The 14,790-nt window shown below is 46.7% G+C and overlaps 1 protein-coding gene across 1 annotated transcript; it reads right to left on the reverse strand.

Moving 5' to 3' along the window:
• Window positions 1–1,666: 1,666 nt before the first annotated feature.
• On the reverse strand, window positions 1,667–10,359 carry spint2 (serine peptidase inhibitor, Kunitz type, 2). The gene is made up of 9 exons (XM_085244595.1): window positions 9,613–10,359; window positions 7,597–7,767; window positions 5,837–5,950; window positions 5,201–5,362; window positions 5,034–5,090; window positions 4,700–4,864; window positions 4,573–4,617; window positions 3,348–3,453; window positions 1,667–3,229 (listed from the first exon to the last, which is right to left on the reverse strand). Exons 1-9 carry the CDS (start codon window positions 10,055–10,057, stop codon window positions 3,142–3,144), a joined length of 1,353 nt encoding a protein of 450 aa, XP_085100721.1. The 5' UTR covers window positions 10,058–10,359; the 3' UTR covers window positions 1,667–3,141.
• Window positions 10,360–14,790: the final 4,431 nt, after the last annotated feature.

Genomic DNA, 14,790 nt, shown 5'->3' on the forward strand with positions numbered 1-14,790 from the left:
CTGTACCACTGCTTGAAGAAGGTGTCTTCCAGAAACTGGCAGTAGGACTGGGAGTTGAGCTTGACTCCATCCTCAACCCGAAAAGGCCCCACAAGCTCATCTTTGATGATACCAGCCCAAACCAGTACTCCACCTCCACCTTGCTGGCGTCTGAGTGGGACTGGAGCTCTCTGCCCTTTACCAATCCAGCCACGGGCCCATCCATCTGGCCCATCAAGACTCACTCTCATTTCATCAGTCCATAAAACCTTAGAAAAACCAGTCTTGAGATATTTCTTGGCCCAGTCTTGACGTTTCAGCTTGTGTGTCTTGTTCAGTGGTGGTCGTCTTTCAGCCTTTCTTACCTTGGCCATGTCTCTGAGTATTGCACACCTTGTGCTTTTGGCCACTCCAGTGATGTTGCAGCTCTGAAATATGGCCAAACTGGTGGCAAGTGGCATCTTGGCAGCTGCACGCTTGACTTTTCTCAGTTCATGAGCAGTTATTTTGCGCCTTGGTTTTTCCACACGCTTCTTGCGACCCTGTTGACTATTTTGAATGAAACGCTTGATTGTTCGATGATCACGCTTCAGAAGCTTTGCAATTTTGAGACTGCTGCATCCCTCTGCAAGATATCTCACTATTTTTGACTTTTCTGAGCCTGTCAAGTCCTTCTTTTGACCCATTTTGCCAAAGGAAAGGACATTGCCTAATAATTATGCACACCTGATATAGGGTGTTGATGCCATTAGACCACACCCCTTCTCATTACAGAGATGCACATCACCTAATATGATTAACTGGTAGTAGGCTTTCGAGCCTATACAGCTTGGAGTAAGACAACATGCATGAAGAGGATGATGTGGACAAAATACTCATTTGCCTAATAATTCTGCACTCCCTGTAGAGTATGGTACACTGGACCGTCCTTTGAGAAAACGCTGACTGTGCATGAAAACATGGATATAATAACCAAAGTGCAGCAGATCAGATAAATGTTTATCATCACTGCGTTTTCCATTGAATCCATGAGCTGCTGATATATTTATAGTTCCACTATCATCGCTGTTACACTCACAGCTGGACTCTGAGCCTCACACTGCTGGGATGAAAACTACTTTCTGTTCAGTTGTTTCTGCATGAAGAACACTGAACAAGCTCAAGAATTTTGATCTCTGAACTGTTCCTTAATGAAAACAGTGTTACTGAGGAACAATCAGTGGGCTCGCCTCTGAACACGCAGCGTGACACTGATGAAGACTTTAAGGATGCAACTCATCCTGATAACACCTCCCACCTGGAAATAAACTGTCTCGCAGCAACAACAACTGTCCTCCTTCCTCAAATTCCAGCCTTTGGAACGAAATATATTTTCCCAGGCTGTTCTCGTTTATATGACATTCATGAAATATTAGAACATGTTGTGGTGAAGTAAGATGCACGTATTGGAGTCCATCTTCTGCACATCAAGGAGAGTTCAAATTTTCAACGCACAGCTCTTTATTTTCCAGAGAATTCCAGGAAAAGAGGTGAATGGATGTTGGAGGTACATTTGGGACGCACCCCAGGTTTGTCCAACCCACTTCTTGGAGCAGGTCCCTCATCAGCTCTTATCAATTAATCACACAATCAATGAAATAATCAGATTATTTATTACATTGAGGATCAATAGAAAATGTGAAAGAGATTTTCAGAGTAAAATAAAAGTTTATTACGAGTTTTCTTAAACCCCAGTTTACAGCTAATAAAGATAAAACAGTATTAAAACAACACAAACAAACAAAAAAAAAATCACCTTAATAGGCCCAGTGCAGTTTCCCCAGCAGGGGGAGCCATCAAGTCCCCAGGTGCATTGTGGGACACGTAGTGCGCTCAGTTTGACCTCAGGTTAGGGTCTGATCAATAATCTGAGTGAGCTAAAGTCCTCTAGCATCCAGCCGAAGGAGACGCTGCACTGAATGCTCTGATTAAACACCCCTGAGCTGATCACACACATGCTTATAGGTGTGAACCACAAAGGAGCTGCAGGTCCAGCAACACCTGCACCACATTCTTCTCTGAGCCCACCACTGGGCCAAAGGATATGCTGTAATTAGTTAGAAAATAGTACCGCCACAGACCTGCCCCTGAGATGATCAAAGACCCCCATCCATTTATTTAAGCGTGAGAAACAATTTTATTTTTAACACAAAACTGGAATGCTGAAAAAAAACTATTACTGATCAATGGAATCGATGACATCACGGATCATGATCAACAAACATCTATGTTTACACAGAGGAACACACCTGGCACACGAGGTTAAAGGGCTGCTCAGCAGAAAAAGAAACCCATCGGCGAGTTTCATGGATGGAGTCTGAAAACTGCCAAAAGCAGGAGTTTAATAAGCTGAAAGTCTTCATTAAACTTAGAGTCACTGCTGTGTACTACTCCCTCCACATAGAAGCTCAAACTGACTCCGCCCACACGATGCACACCTGAGTGACAGAACTTGCAGTCTGAGAATCAGATTCAGCTCCATTGGATGGTACCTGCGTGAGCTGGGAGGAGCATCTGTGAGGGGATTAGTACACACCAGAGCACAGATGGTCCACGCTCAACCAATCAGCTGCTTGCTGCTGTGATCACATCATCACCAAATGTTCTTTTTAAAGTGACTCCTCAGCACCTGCCAGGTGTGTCACTACACAGAGGTGATGTTCTGTTCAGTAATTATTGCCTTCTACAACATTTCTGATCAATTTCATGTTCAAATTAGAAAACTGTTTAGTTTCATCAGCTGTGAGGTACAGATCACCTGACCCGACTCGAGATTCACTTTGATTATTGGTTCAGATGTTTTGCTGGATGAGGGTAATCTAAAGCTTCACAGAGTGATTGATTATGTAAAAAAAGAAAACATAAACTAAAGCTCTTCATCAAATTTCTCACTAATGTGTTTGGTTAAATTAGAAGGACTGCTCCTTTAATATCAGGAAGTTAAAGCTCTGATCAGTGCAGATCGATACAGTGATTGATTACTCAGTAACAGACGCAGTGTAATTGTGCTGCAACACGAAGGAAAGGGGATGTTTTATTTAGCTGAGACCTTCAAGCGTCTCTGACAGCAGCATCACAACAAGCCCTGCCCCCACACTCAGCGACGCCTTCAGCCACGCCCCCTCAGGCCTTCTGATCCAGTTTGGGGCTCTCAGGGAGGGGGAGGGAGTCTACGGACGCCTGCTCATCTGGAAGCAGCTCCTCCTTATCGCTGAGAGACAGGAAACAGGAAGAGAAGCAGCGTCACTGAAACAGCTCCTGCACGTCAAATCTGCCACGCCACCCACCGACCAACCCCACCAGAGTTTAGACGGGCAGCCTTCTATTACCTGGAGGACCGGCGGCGGGAGAGGCGGTGCCGTCTCAGCGTGATGATGATGAGTGTGGCCAGCAGCAGGGCAGAGATGGCTGTCAGCGTGACGAAGAGGAAGAAGGCTGCAGGAGATGAAGATGAAACTCAGCGCTTTTATTGTGAAAGGTTCTCTGCAGAGCTGTGTTTATTTGTGCTGCGGAGCCCATGTTGGACATCAGCTGAAGCACAGCCCTGAAAACACACACACACAGGCAGACGCACACACACGCACAGGCAGACACACACGCAGACACACGCACACACGCAGACACACACACACACACACGCACAGGCAGACACAAACACACACACACGCACAGGCAGACACACACGCAGACACACGCACACACGCAGACACACGCAGACACGCAGACACACGCAGACACACACACACACACACACACGCAGACACACACACACACACACACACACACACACACACGCACAGGCAGACACAAACACACACGCAGACACAAACACACGCAGACAAACACACACACGCAGACACAGAAACACACACGCACAGGCAGACACACACACGCACACACGCGGACACACACACGCACACACGCAGACACAAACACACACACACGCAGACACAAACACACACACACGCAGACACACACACACGCAGACAAACACACGCACGCAGACACGCACGCAGACACACACACGCACAGGCAGACACACACACGCACACACACGCACAGGCAGACACACACACACACGCACAGGCAGACACACAGGCAGACACACGCACAGGCAGACACGCACGCACAGGCAGACGCACAGGCAGACACACACACACACGCACAGGCAGACACACAGGCAGACACACGCACAGGCAGACACGCACGCACAGGCAGACGCACAGGCAGACACACGCACAGGCAGACACAGGCAGACACACACAGAAACACACGCAGACACACACGCACAGGCAGACACACACACACACACGCACAGGCAGACACGCACGCACAGGCAGACGCACAGGCAGACACACGCACAGGCAGACACACACGCACAGGCAGACACAGGCAGACACACACAGAAACACACGCAGACACACACGCACAGGCAGACACACACGCACAGGCAGACACACACAGAAACACACGCAGACACACACACGCACAGGCAGACACACACGCACAGGCAGACACACACGCACGCACACACACTGGCAGACACACACTCACCTGCGGTCCAGTGGTTTTGGACTTTATCATGAAAGTCAAGCCGACCTGAAAGAGAAGCAGAGGTCAGAGGTCAGAGTTCACCGTGACGAGGGCCACTTTAAGATGGATGTAGGCGGTGTCTCTTTACCTCCACTGCAGCTACTCATGCACTCATCCTCGCTGCCATACCGGTTGTAATTGCCACGGCAACCGCCATATATGAAGGGCCGGCAGGAGGCGGAGTCTAGATCGTAGTAGAACATTGTGAAGGCGGCACGGCAGGGCCCGGAGTCCGGCTTCTCTGTGCACATCCCTGTAACACACATGGGCGCAATCACACTCTCCTCCAGCTGCCGCCTACATTACCCACATTGCAACTGCACCGTGCCAGCAGCAGTCCCCATATCAACCTAATCATGTGTGCTCTAGCTCCACCCACAGTCAGGTGACATGCTGCAGCAAGGGTGCGTTTCATTTCTTACCCTTGTTGTCTGAGGAGTCCTCATCTGCGGATTTCTTAGAGGATGGAAGGACGGACACTGCAGAAGACAAACACGTCAGCGAACGCTCTTCCACCTGCCCGACAGGTCAGGATCTTGGATCTCTCACCTGTGCAGGTACCCTCAGCTGATGTGCATGTGTCTCTCACCTGTGCAGGTCTGCATGCAGCTCTCTCTGGTTGGGTAGTTGTTCTTGTTTCCTCCGCAGCCTCCGTACGTGAACATCTCACAGTTTCCTGTCTCTCGGTTGTAGTACCAGTGCCTCAGCGATGCTCTGCAGGGACCCGTTTCAGGCTTCGCCTCGCAGTACTCTGATTGGACAACACCACACAGGTGTCACTTATATGGAGAGGCAGGTAAAAGTTTCATATTTGTGAAAGAGTAAAAGGATATCATATCATTTCCCTCGGCAGTTACCTCTGCAGGAGGGAGAAAGAAAGGCGGTTAGTCACTTCCTGTTTTCGGACCTGAGTTTTACTTCCTGTTCCTACCTGTCTACTTGCATACCTGTGTTTTACTTTTTGTCTAAAATTAAATTTAAAGGCAATTTTTTTTATTTTTCATAAAACTGTGACAAAAACTTCCTGTTCACAGCCATACTGCAGCACTGTTTGAACCTGGTTGTCCTGCAGGTGGCAGCACTGCATCTTCCTCTAGAAGAAGTACTTTTCAAAGGTAACTTGAGTGGGACTGCTAGTAGTACTGGAGTACTGCAGTAGTGACAGGTGTTATAAATGATCAGTGTTATTGATCAGTGATTGGTTGGTGAGTCGGGGTGGCGTTACCAGATTTGTCAAAGTCAGCAGATTCTGGATCAGATTCAACCAGAACATTTGGAGCCATCCGAGGAGCTTTAACAGGAGGAGGAGCAGGAGTGGACTCATCAGGGAGAACTGGGCCTGGAAAAACACACACAGTTTACTTTGACCAGGTGCAGCACCTAAATGAAGAATGCCCGTCCTTCCAGTTGAACACTCAACCAATCGGGGGCATGAATGCTGTCATGTGGGTTTACAGTGCTGCTTTTGTAAACTCATCAGCTGAGTACAGGTAAGCCAAAGCTGTCCTTTTAAAGGAAAGCTGATGGTGAGAGGACACACTCCACTGATCGTCCAGCAGGTTGTATACAGGCGCTGTGGAGAGCATCCTCACACAGAACATGACATCGTGGTTTGGGAACAGCTGTGTGAAGGACCAAAAAGCTCTCCAGAGAGTGATCCGTACAGCAGAACGCTGCTGCAGGATTGCTCTCCCCCCGCTTCAGGACACCTACACCAGGAAATGCCGGACTAGAGCAGCGCAGATACTGAAGGACCCGTCCCATCCTGGCAACAAACTGTTCCAACTTCTGCAATCTGGTAGAAGGTTCCACATCTTCCGGGCAAGGACAGAGAGACTCAAGAGGAGCTTCTATCCCCAAGCCATCCGTGCCCTAAACACACACACCCGCCCTCTCACATCATCTATAATTGACTGAGTCAGGACTCTTCCAGACACTAAACCAAGGCACAATGTACATTTCAAATTCCTTTAATTTTAAATATGTTTATATTGTCTATCCTGTAAAATAGTCAGATGTCTATTCATATTAATGTACAGAATTCACCTGCTTGCTGCTACTACTGCACATTCACCCAGTGTATATACTATATGTGTGTGTGTATATAATGTTTTTCCTCTACACCCCCCCCACCCCCCAATTTTTTTGCACATGTCGAGGAGCGTGTCAGGCTACATTTCACTGTGTGTTATACCTGTATAACTATGCATGTGACAAATAAAGAACCTTGAACCTTGAACCAGGTTGAAGTAAACCAGGTGTTCTCTGGTTTACCTGGAACAAAAACGTTAAACTGATCCAGTTCTGGTTCACTCAGGTACAAACACCAGACCACCTTAAACAAACCAGCTGTTAGTCCCGCCCCTTTTACATTCTTTAGATCAGATTTTAATGTTTTTACTGCGTGAGTAAACACACCTTTGATACTGTGTGTGTGTCCTCTGTGATCATGGTGCCTTTAAGCAGTGTCGTAATAATCTGAAAATTGAGTGTCTGACAGGAAAAGTCACCTGATCTGATTGTCCAATCAAATCATCTCAGATGGGAGAAGATGCGAGCCGCTCAGCTGCTGTTGTTTGATTCAGAAACACGGAGGACAAAAATGATTTTAATGAAGGAAATTTAAGAAAGGACAAAGATTTGTGCTGTGAACTTTGACCCCACAGCTGTCACAGCCAGAGCCCCCCCACAGTCGGTTTAATAATGACCCTCACAGTCTGTGTGCTCGATCAGTCAAACGTTGGTTACTGATTATCAAACACGTCATTAGTCTGTGACTTTAAAGGAGTGGTTTCATATCCGATCTGTAACGTGTGCCGTGGATCTGTGTTTTAATGACGCTCGCGTGTGTCGTTTTGTTTTTTTTCAACCTGCAGGTGAAATCCGCCTGCGCGCCTCATCCCCACACAGTCAACGATGAATTTATATTCCCCGTGTACTTAAATAGGCACTGTTCCTTTAAACAAACATAAACAGGAAGTTTACCTGTGACCCCGGAACAGGTGGCCTCACACTCCTCCTGAGACTCAAAGTGGTTTCTGTTGGCCTCGCAGCCGCCGTACACGAAGCCGCTGCAGTTCCCGCTTGTCACGTTGTAGAAGAAGCGTGGGAAGGCAGCGCGACACGGGCCCACCTTCATCGGCAAGCGACAGCGAACTGAGAGAGACAACAGAGACACCGTCAATAACAGCACTGATAATCTTTCGGCGCTCTCTGATTGGCTGAGTTCAAACCCTGTCAGTTTCCTGTAATTTTCAAAGTGCTCTTGAGCAACAGCTCTCCAGCTTCCTGAAGGAGTGCGTTTGTTTGTTGACCTCTGACCTCAGGCTTCTGATGCAAAGATGAGCCAGTTTTGTCTCTGCTCATAACAGACACCTGAGCAAAGAACCAGTTTTAAACTGTCTTTAGGCTCTTTGTCACGGTCATCATAGCGCACTAAAATAAAAATAAGAACTAGATGTTTGGAAAAAGAAAGAACACTAACAAAGTTAGTGGTCGTGGAAACTAAACGAATGAGACGTTTTTAACACTTATTAGTTTGGTAAATATACCTTCCCTGACGAGGCTCAGACTCTGGAGTCACATGTTTTTTCAAACGCCCTCCTCACAGTAAGAACTTAAAAAGTGTAAAACTAACACTCAAAGTATCATCTACTAATGACGATCATCTAGTGTCCACTGAAGCCTCATCAGACAGGTCTCAGTGAAGGACGGCTGTCAGGAAGTCATTCCACATGAGGGGACACAGGAGAAAAGACTGAGGTCTGAAAATGACACGAGAACTGGACTGAAGAGGACCAGGTGTGACGGAGCGATGGATCCACATCAGTATGTATGAGGAGATCCCACACTGAGAGTCTGCAGCCATCTGTGAGCCACGGTGGAGGCGCTGCCATGGCTTCAGCTGACCTTCCAACCAAAATACAAAGAAAGGAGTGTTGACGTATCAGGTAACACCAATGAGTTAATCCAGAAAACCAGGTGCATTATGGGTGTGCCAGCAAAATAAACTGGACAGTAGATGGACTCAAAAACCCAAACCTCATGAAAATCTCAGGTGTTTAAATCACCTTCAAACAAACAGGTGAGGGCTCCGCCTCCTCTCAGGTGAAGCAGCCCGACCGGTCCAACCTCTCGGAGAACAAACAGCCTGTAAAAATACCTGCACAGGTGGATTCCAGGTAGGGCATGGTGTCACATTTACAAGGAAACAAATGAGAGCAGATCATTAACTCTCAGAGGTGCTCGACCCGAGAGAGGCTGCCGGGGGCTCCCATGATGCACTGCGGGTTTCTTCTTCACTCACCTTGTGCTCATAAAGCTCTCTGTTTCAGGTAATCACTGAGCAGCTGAAAGCCTCATCCGTCACGTTAGACTAAAAAGGTCAAAGGTCAGTTTCTCTGTGACATCAATTTCACTTGTTTTTATCATTATTATAATAATGACCACAGCGTCCACGCTCTCAGGTTCAGTCCATGTTTGGCGCTTCCTGTTGACATTAGTGTGAATATGTCTCTGATCAACCAGAGCGTGAAGCGTCACAAAGAGGCCACAGGTCACGGGTTTGTGTCTGCAGTTCACCTGTGCAGGTAACAATGCAGCAGAGCAGGATGGGCAACATTGCTCAACAACAATGAGGCACCAAATGCGCCGCCCACAGCGACTCCCTTTTCACAGATTCACACGCCAACTCTGTTATTGATCAGGAAGTATGAGCTCAGTATTCTCAAAGGTTTCAGTGAATGAGGTCATTACTGAGTCAGCTCTGACTCCGCCTTCTTTTGTTTCTTTTATTTTGAAAGTCTTCAGCACGAAGCAGGAAATCAATAATAATAATAATAATAATAATAACGACCAATAATCAAGTTAAACTGATCAGGTTTCTCCCTGCAGACTGATCAATGAGCCATCTATCGATTAGGTAAAGGATCAGTTATGTTCAGCCTGATCTGTCAGCTCCATTACGGCTCTGCCTGTCGATCAATAATCAAAGCTTCTTACTGTTGTTAGACCCGTTGCTCCGCGGCTCCCAGCGCTGCACCTGCGGCATGTTGTTCTCCTCCTGGCCGCCCTCCTGCGCATCTCCGTCGGCCTTTTCCGCCACGAGCTTACGGTAAACCTCAAACTGGCTACTGGGACGAAGTGCGCAGGCGTCGTGGCCGTCCCCACAGCCCACCAGCTTGCAGTGGGTCGGTCCGTCCGTCGGAAACCCGATCACAGCCAGGTCGCAGTCCGGGAGCGCGCAGCACATCGCCCGACAACTCTTGGGATCGAGCTCCATCACATTGCTCAGCAGCCGCGCTCCGCCAGCCTCGAAATCCGGGACCTGTTTGGGGTCGGTGGTCTGGTTCCAACTGCAGTCCATAGCCAGACCCGAAGCCAGCACGAGCCCGAGCGCGAGCAGCTTCAGCGGGATCAGCGGGATGGTCGCGCCCCCAGTCATCATCAACAATCAATACAAAGCTCCAATAATCAGGAAACAGCGCAGCGAGCCTCCGGCCACACGGTCACTTCCGTGTTCTTGGCTCTGTCGCACTTACATTTACCTACGACAGGTGCGGCAAGCGAGGCCTCGCCCACACCCAGACGTCACTCACACTCAGACACACACACTCACACATACAGAGTTCTGCTGAACGGTGAAAACCTCAAAGGTTCAAATAAAACTCGTTTTGTTTTACTGATGACGATGAATCTTCGGCACAGAGCGGGAGAACAGAGTTTGAATTACAGTCAATCATTTGGTGTCTGAGCGCGCTCAGTGCTGCTGTTGGTCTCTAAGGTGACGGCTGCACATTACAGCTGTTTCCATGGAAACATGAACACCTCCTGTCCCACATCCTGATGAAGGAGACCTGATATCAGATCAGAGGGCATTAATGTGATTGGCTGAACAGGTGTGTTCACTGTTTGCAGCAGAGTGACACTCAGCAGGAAAGCAGAATCAGCACATGTTCACATGACCACATGACCACACGCACTCTGAGCTGCTGGGCTGCACATAAAAGAATTAGAGGAAATGGCTGATTTCAAACTCTGAGCTCGACACATGACTCGGCTCCTCTGCTTCCTTCTGAGGGCCTCTGGATGTCTGGAGTCTTGATCTCGTCCATACCTGCTTCATGCCCTGGAGGACGGGGCTGTGGCCCCCCCACACCCTCTAGCAGATCATTACATGAAGGAACCTTTTAAAAAAACAAGCGCGTCCATGCTCACAGGTGTACACACGGGTGATCACACCCACAAACTACACCCTTTTTGGCTCCTACCTCAAAGCACACTGTGTTCTGTTGATCTTATGTGCTGCACAATAATGTTTAATATTTAGTATTTACTGTCATATTCCCATATATCATCGCGATGATGTTGATTGTGTTGCTCTTTTTTTTTTCTTCAGCTTGTTTTCTCTTTTTTCTTTTTTTTGTTATTCTCTTTTTATTAAACAACCTATATAAACACAAATAATCCAAAATAAACATATAATCAAGAACAGACGTAAATAATAAAATAAATAAATAAATAAAAATAAGAAAAACAGACGGGTGTACCCTCTAGTGTGTATGTACTCGCACACACATATTCACTCACACACCCATATTCTTAAGCATACATACACATACCTACTTACATATGTGTTCACTTGTAGTCTCATACATACTAACATATACATATAAACACATAACGATTCAGAAATGTGGCATATATAGTTACAGAGATTCAAACAAGATCGGGTCTCCTTAACCGGATGTAGTGTTTCCATTTACCCCAAATTTCACTAAATATATCAAACTGGAGTCTTTTAATGAAGGTAATTCTTTCCATTTTAAACATCCCATGTACAGTCTCATGCCAATCACCCAGTGATGGAATTTTCACACTAAGCCATTTCTTGGTAATAATTTTATGGGCAGCCAAACTCAGGATACCATACAACTGCTTAGACATTTTATCTACATTTACTGAGTATAAATATCCAAACAAAAGTTCGTCCCAATTAAAGGGAAGCTGCATACCAAAAATAATCTGCAACTCAGAGTGGATCAATACCCAAAAAATGTTGATCCTTGGGCAAGACCAGAACAGATGAAAATGTTTTACTCCTTGGGCCCCACAATTTCTCCAGCAATTAGAGTGATTAAAATAATGTTTACTTTGTGCAGGGGTAATAAAAAACCTACAGATACTCTTCCAACCGTAACATCTCCATGTATTAGAACTAGAAATTCTCCACTGAAAAGCGCACTGCTCATACCAAATGTTATCTGATATTGCTATATTTGTTTCATTTTCCCATTTTTTTTTGATGTAGGTAGTATTCCACTTCTTAACCTCTTGTATACCCTTGTACAATCTTGAAATCACCTTAAGGCCTGTGTCAGCCTGATAAGCCTTGACAAATATACTCAGAACAGGTAAAGAAAAAAGATCTGTTCTCTTAGGTATAAAATTATATAGATGATGCCTAATTTGTAAGAACCTAAAAAAGTCCGTTTTACTTAACTGGTATTGATCTTTTATTGATTGGAAGTCCCTAAGAATTCCCTTATCGTAAAACATACAATATGCCGTTAAACCTTGTCCGCCTCCTCTCAGGTGAAGCAGCCCGACCGGTCCAACCTCTCGGAGAACAAACAGCCTGTAAAAATACCTGCACAGGTGGATTCCAGGTAGGGCATGGTGTCACATTTACAAGGAAACAAATGAGAGCAGATCATTAACTCTTTTTTCATTCTCAACAGGTGATGGCCTGGCCTGCATTTGTATAGCGCTTTTCTAGTCCATAGGACTTTACACTTACACTTTACACTACATTCAGTCATTCACCCATTCACACACACATTCACACACTGGCGATAGCAAGCTACATTGTAGCCACAGCTGTCCTGGGGCGCACTGACAGAGGCGAGGCTGCCGGACACTGGCGCCACCGGGCCCTCTGACCACCACCAGTAGGCAAACACGGGGTTAGTATCTTGCCCAAGGACATTTGGCATGCAGCCAGGATGCAGCCTGGGATCGAACCACCGACCTTCTGATTAGTGGCTGACCTGCTCTGCCACCTGAGCTACAGCCACCCCAGGTGATTGATAGATGGATTTTTTTGTCTGCTTATTTTGTTGGTTTTTGTTTTTTGCCCTTTATCCCCGTCCCTCTTCCCCGCTGTTTTTCTTTCCCTCTTTCTTTCTCCCCTTTCTTTTACCCAGGCTCTTTCGTCTTCAACCGTCAGTGACCTGCAGAGCAGCACCATGGCGAAGGTTTATCAGAGAGAAGTCTTCTGTGATATTATAATATGCCCCCTTCATCTCTCGAGCTCCCGTTTCATCTTAAAAGGCTGGAAGATGTTACAGAACTTCTAGACAGAAAACAATAATGGATTGGATTTATATAGCGCTTTTCAAGGCACCCAAAGCACTTTACAATGGCACTATTCATTCACTCTCACATTCATACACTGGTGGAGGCAAGCTACAGTTGTAGCCACAGCTGCCCTGGGGCAGACTGACAGAGGCGAGGCTGCCATATCGCACCATCGGCCCCTCTGGCCAACACCAGTAGGCGGTAGGGTAAAGTGTCTTGCCCAAGGACACAACGACCAGGACAGAGACCCCAGGGATTGAACCGGCGACCTTCTGGTTACAGATGCGCTTCCCAACCCCCTGAGCCACGGTCGCTCAAGTCCTTTAGAGGCTGTCCACGTGCTCAGATCTGACCGACAGTGAATCATTCATGGCGTGCAGGAAACATGATGAGAGCCTGATTAAGGACAGGGAGAAATGGGCTCCGATGTTAAATCAGCACAGACTGAGGGCTGATTAGACCAAAACCTTTACATGAAAAAGCTGAGAAACTTAAGAATCTTCTCTGGCTGGTGAATTGGGGTCTTTTTATGTGGTTAAAGTCACATCATGCACATGAATCCATGCTGGCTGCATGTATATATATCAACTAAAAATTGCACAGACTTGTAAAGATCATTTCTCATCGGTGCCTATTTTCATTTTTGCAGTGTTGTGTTTAACATGTCATCAAAGCTGTGCCACCTACATGCAAATGTATAATCAAAGGTAAACGTGTACACACAGACAGCTACACGCACAGTTTTACAGATATTTTTCTACTTCAAGCTCATGAATTCATAAGACAGTGTGTATGCCAGGCAGAGCAGACTAACATGACAGCCTCCTGACAGCTCCCGTACACAGGCAGCCTGCTTTGGGTTTTAGATATACAGTATATTTTGAAAGTTATTCAAGAGCAAGGGTGCGGAGGGAGCAGAAACACCACATGAATAAATAGAAATCAAACACTCACCGGCTGAGGTTTTGGCACTTTGAGCAGAGATATGGGGGAAGGTGTCAAGGGGTACGACAACAGGGTTTGACAAGGGGGCCATGACGGGCAGCAGACAAAATAAGAAAATAAATAAATAATAAAAAATACTTGTGTGATGATTGATCAATCAGCCCTCTGAGCCCTCCTGAGCTTCAGCTCATGTTGTCATGTCATGGTCTGTGGAGTGGACAGTAGTGGACCCAAAGACAGACACACGAAACGTGGAAACAGTGCTGATCTGAACAGAAAACGTGTCTTTTATTATGGCCGAAAACATGAACCACACACGAAAAAGAGAAACTAATCGCAAAAACCTAAACTGGGAAAATAAATACATGAAAACCAGGAACACTAGGAAATAGATATGAGACACGAGGAGCTTAGCAGATGATCAGACGACCAGCAGAGGGAGACAGAGGGCGTAAATACACAGAAAGGTACCGATGGAACCAGCTGCCAGATGAACATGACTCCACAGGGGAAGCAAAATTAAACACACCGAACATGGAACACGGGACTGTCAAAATAAAACAGGAAATAGGCAGAGTAAGATACTCGGACTAAACAAGTGAACAGGGAAGTGACAATGGGAGACGAGACACGGATCAAACTACGGAACACGTACAGAGGACACAACGGGCTGGGAGACATGACGCTGAACACAAGGAGAACATGGGAACAAAGCGGGGAAACAAGACACGTGGACACACACACACACAAGGCGTTACACTGAGACGGCAAGCGTAACTGGACTGACCCTGACCTCAAACACACCACCTACAGTCAGATCAGGAAGACAACCCCATTTTAACTCCACCCTCACAACCCATTAACCAGCCCACCTGC

The sequence above is a fragment of the Mchenga conophoros genome, linkage group LG14 (assembly GCF_057382185.1).
Source record: "Mchenga conophoros isolate Kocher_MC1m ecotype Shallow Benthic linkage group LG14, M_conophoros_male_GT1.1, whole genome shotgun sequence".
Taxonomy (NCBI): Eukaryota; Metazoa; Chordata; class Actinopteri; order Cichliformes; family Cichlidae; genus Mchenga; species Mchenga conophoros.

Bases quoted from the DNA above. Each gene is read 5' to 3' on its own strand.
- spint2 (XM_085244595.1), bottom strand. From the start codon at position 10,057: ATGATGACTGGGGGCGCGACCATCCCGCTGATCCCGCTGAAGCTGCTC. The intron at 7,768-9,612 runs GTAAGAAGCTTT...TGTCTCTCTCAG, and splicing joins GAGCAACGGGTCTAACAACA to TTCGCTGTCGCTTGCCGATG. The intron at 3,454-4,572 runs GTGAGTGTGTGT...CATCTCCTGCAG, and splicing joins CCAAAACCACTGGACCGCAG to CCTTCTTCCTCTTCGTCACG.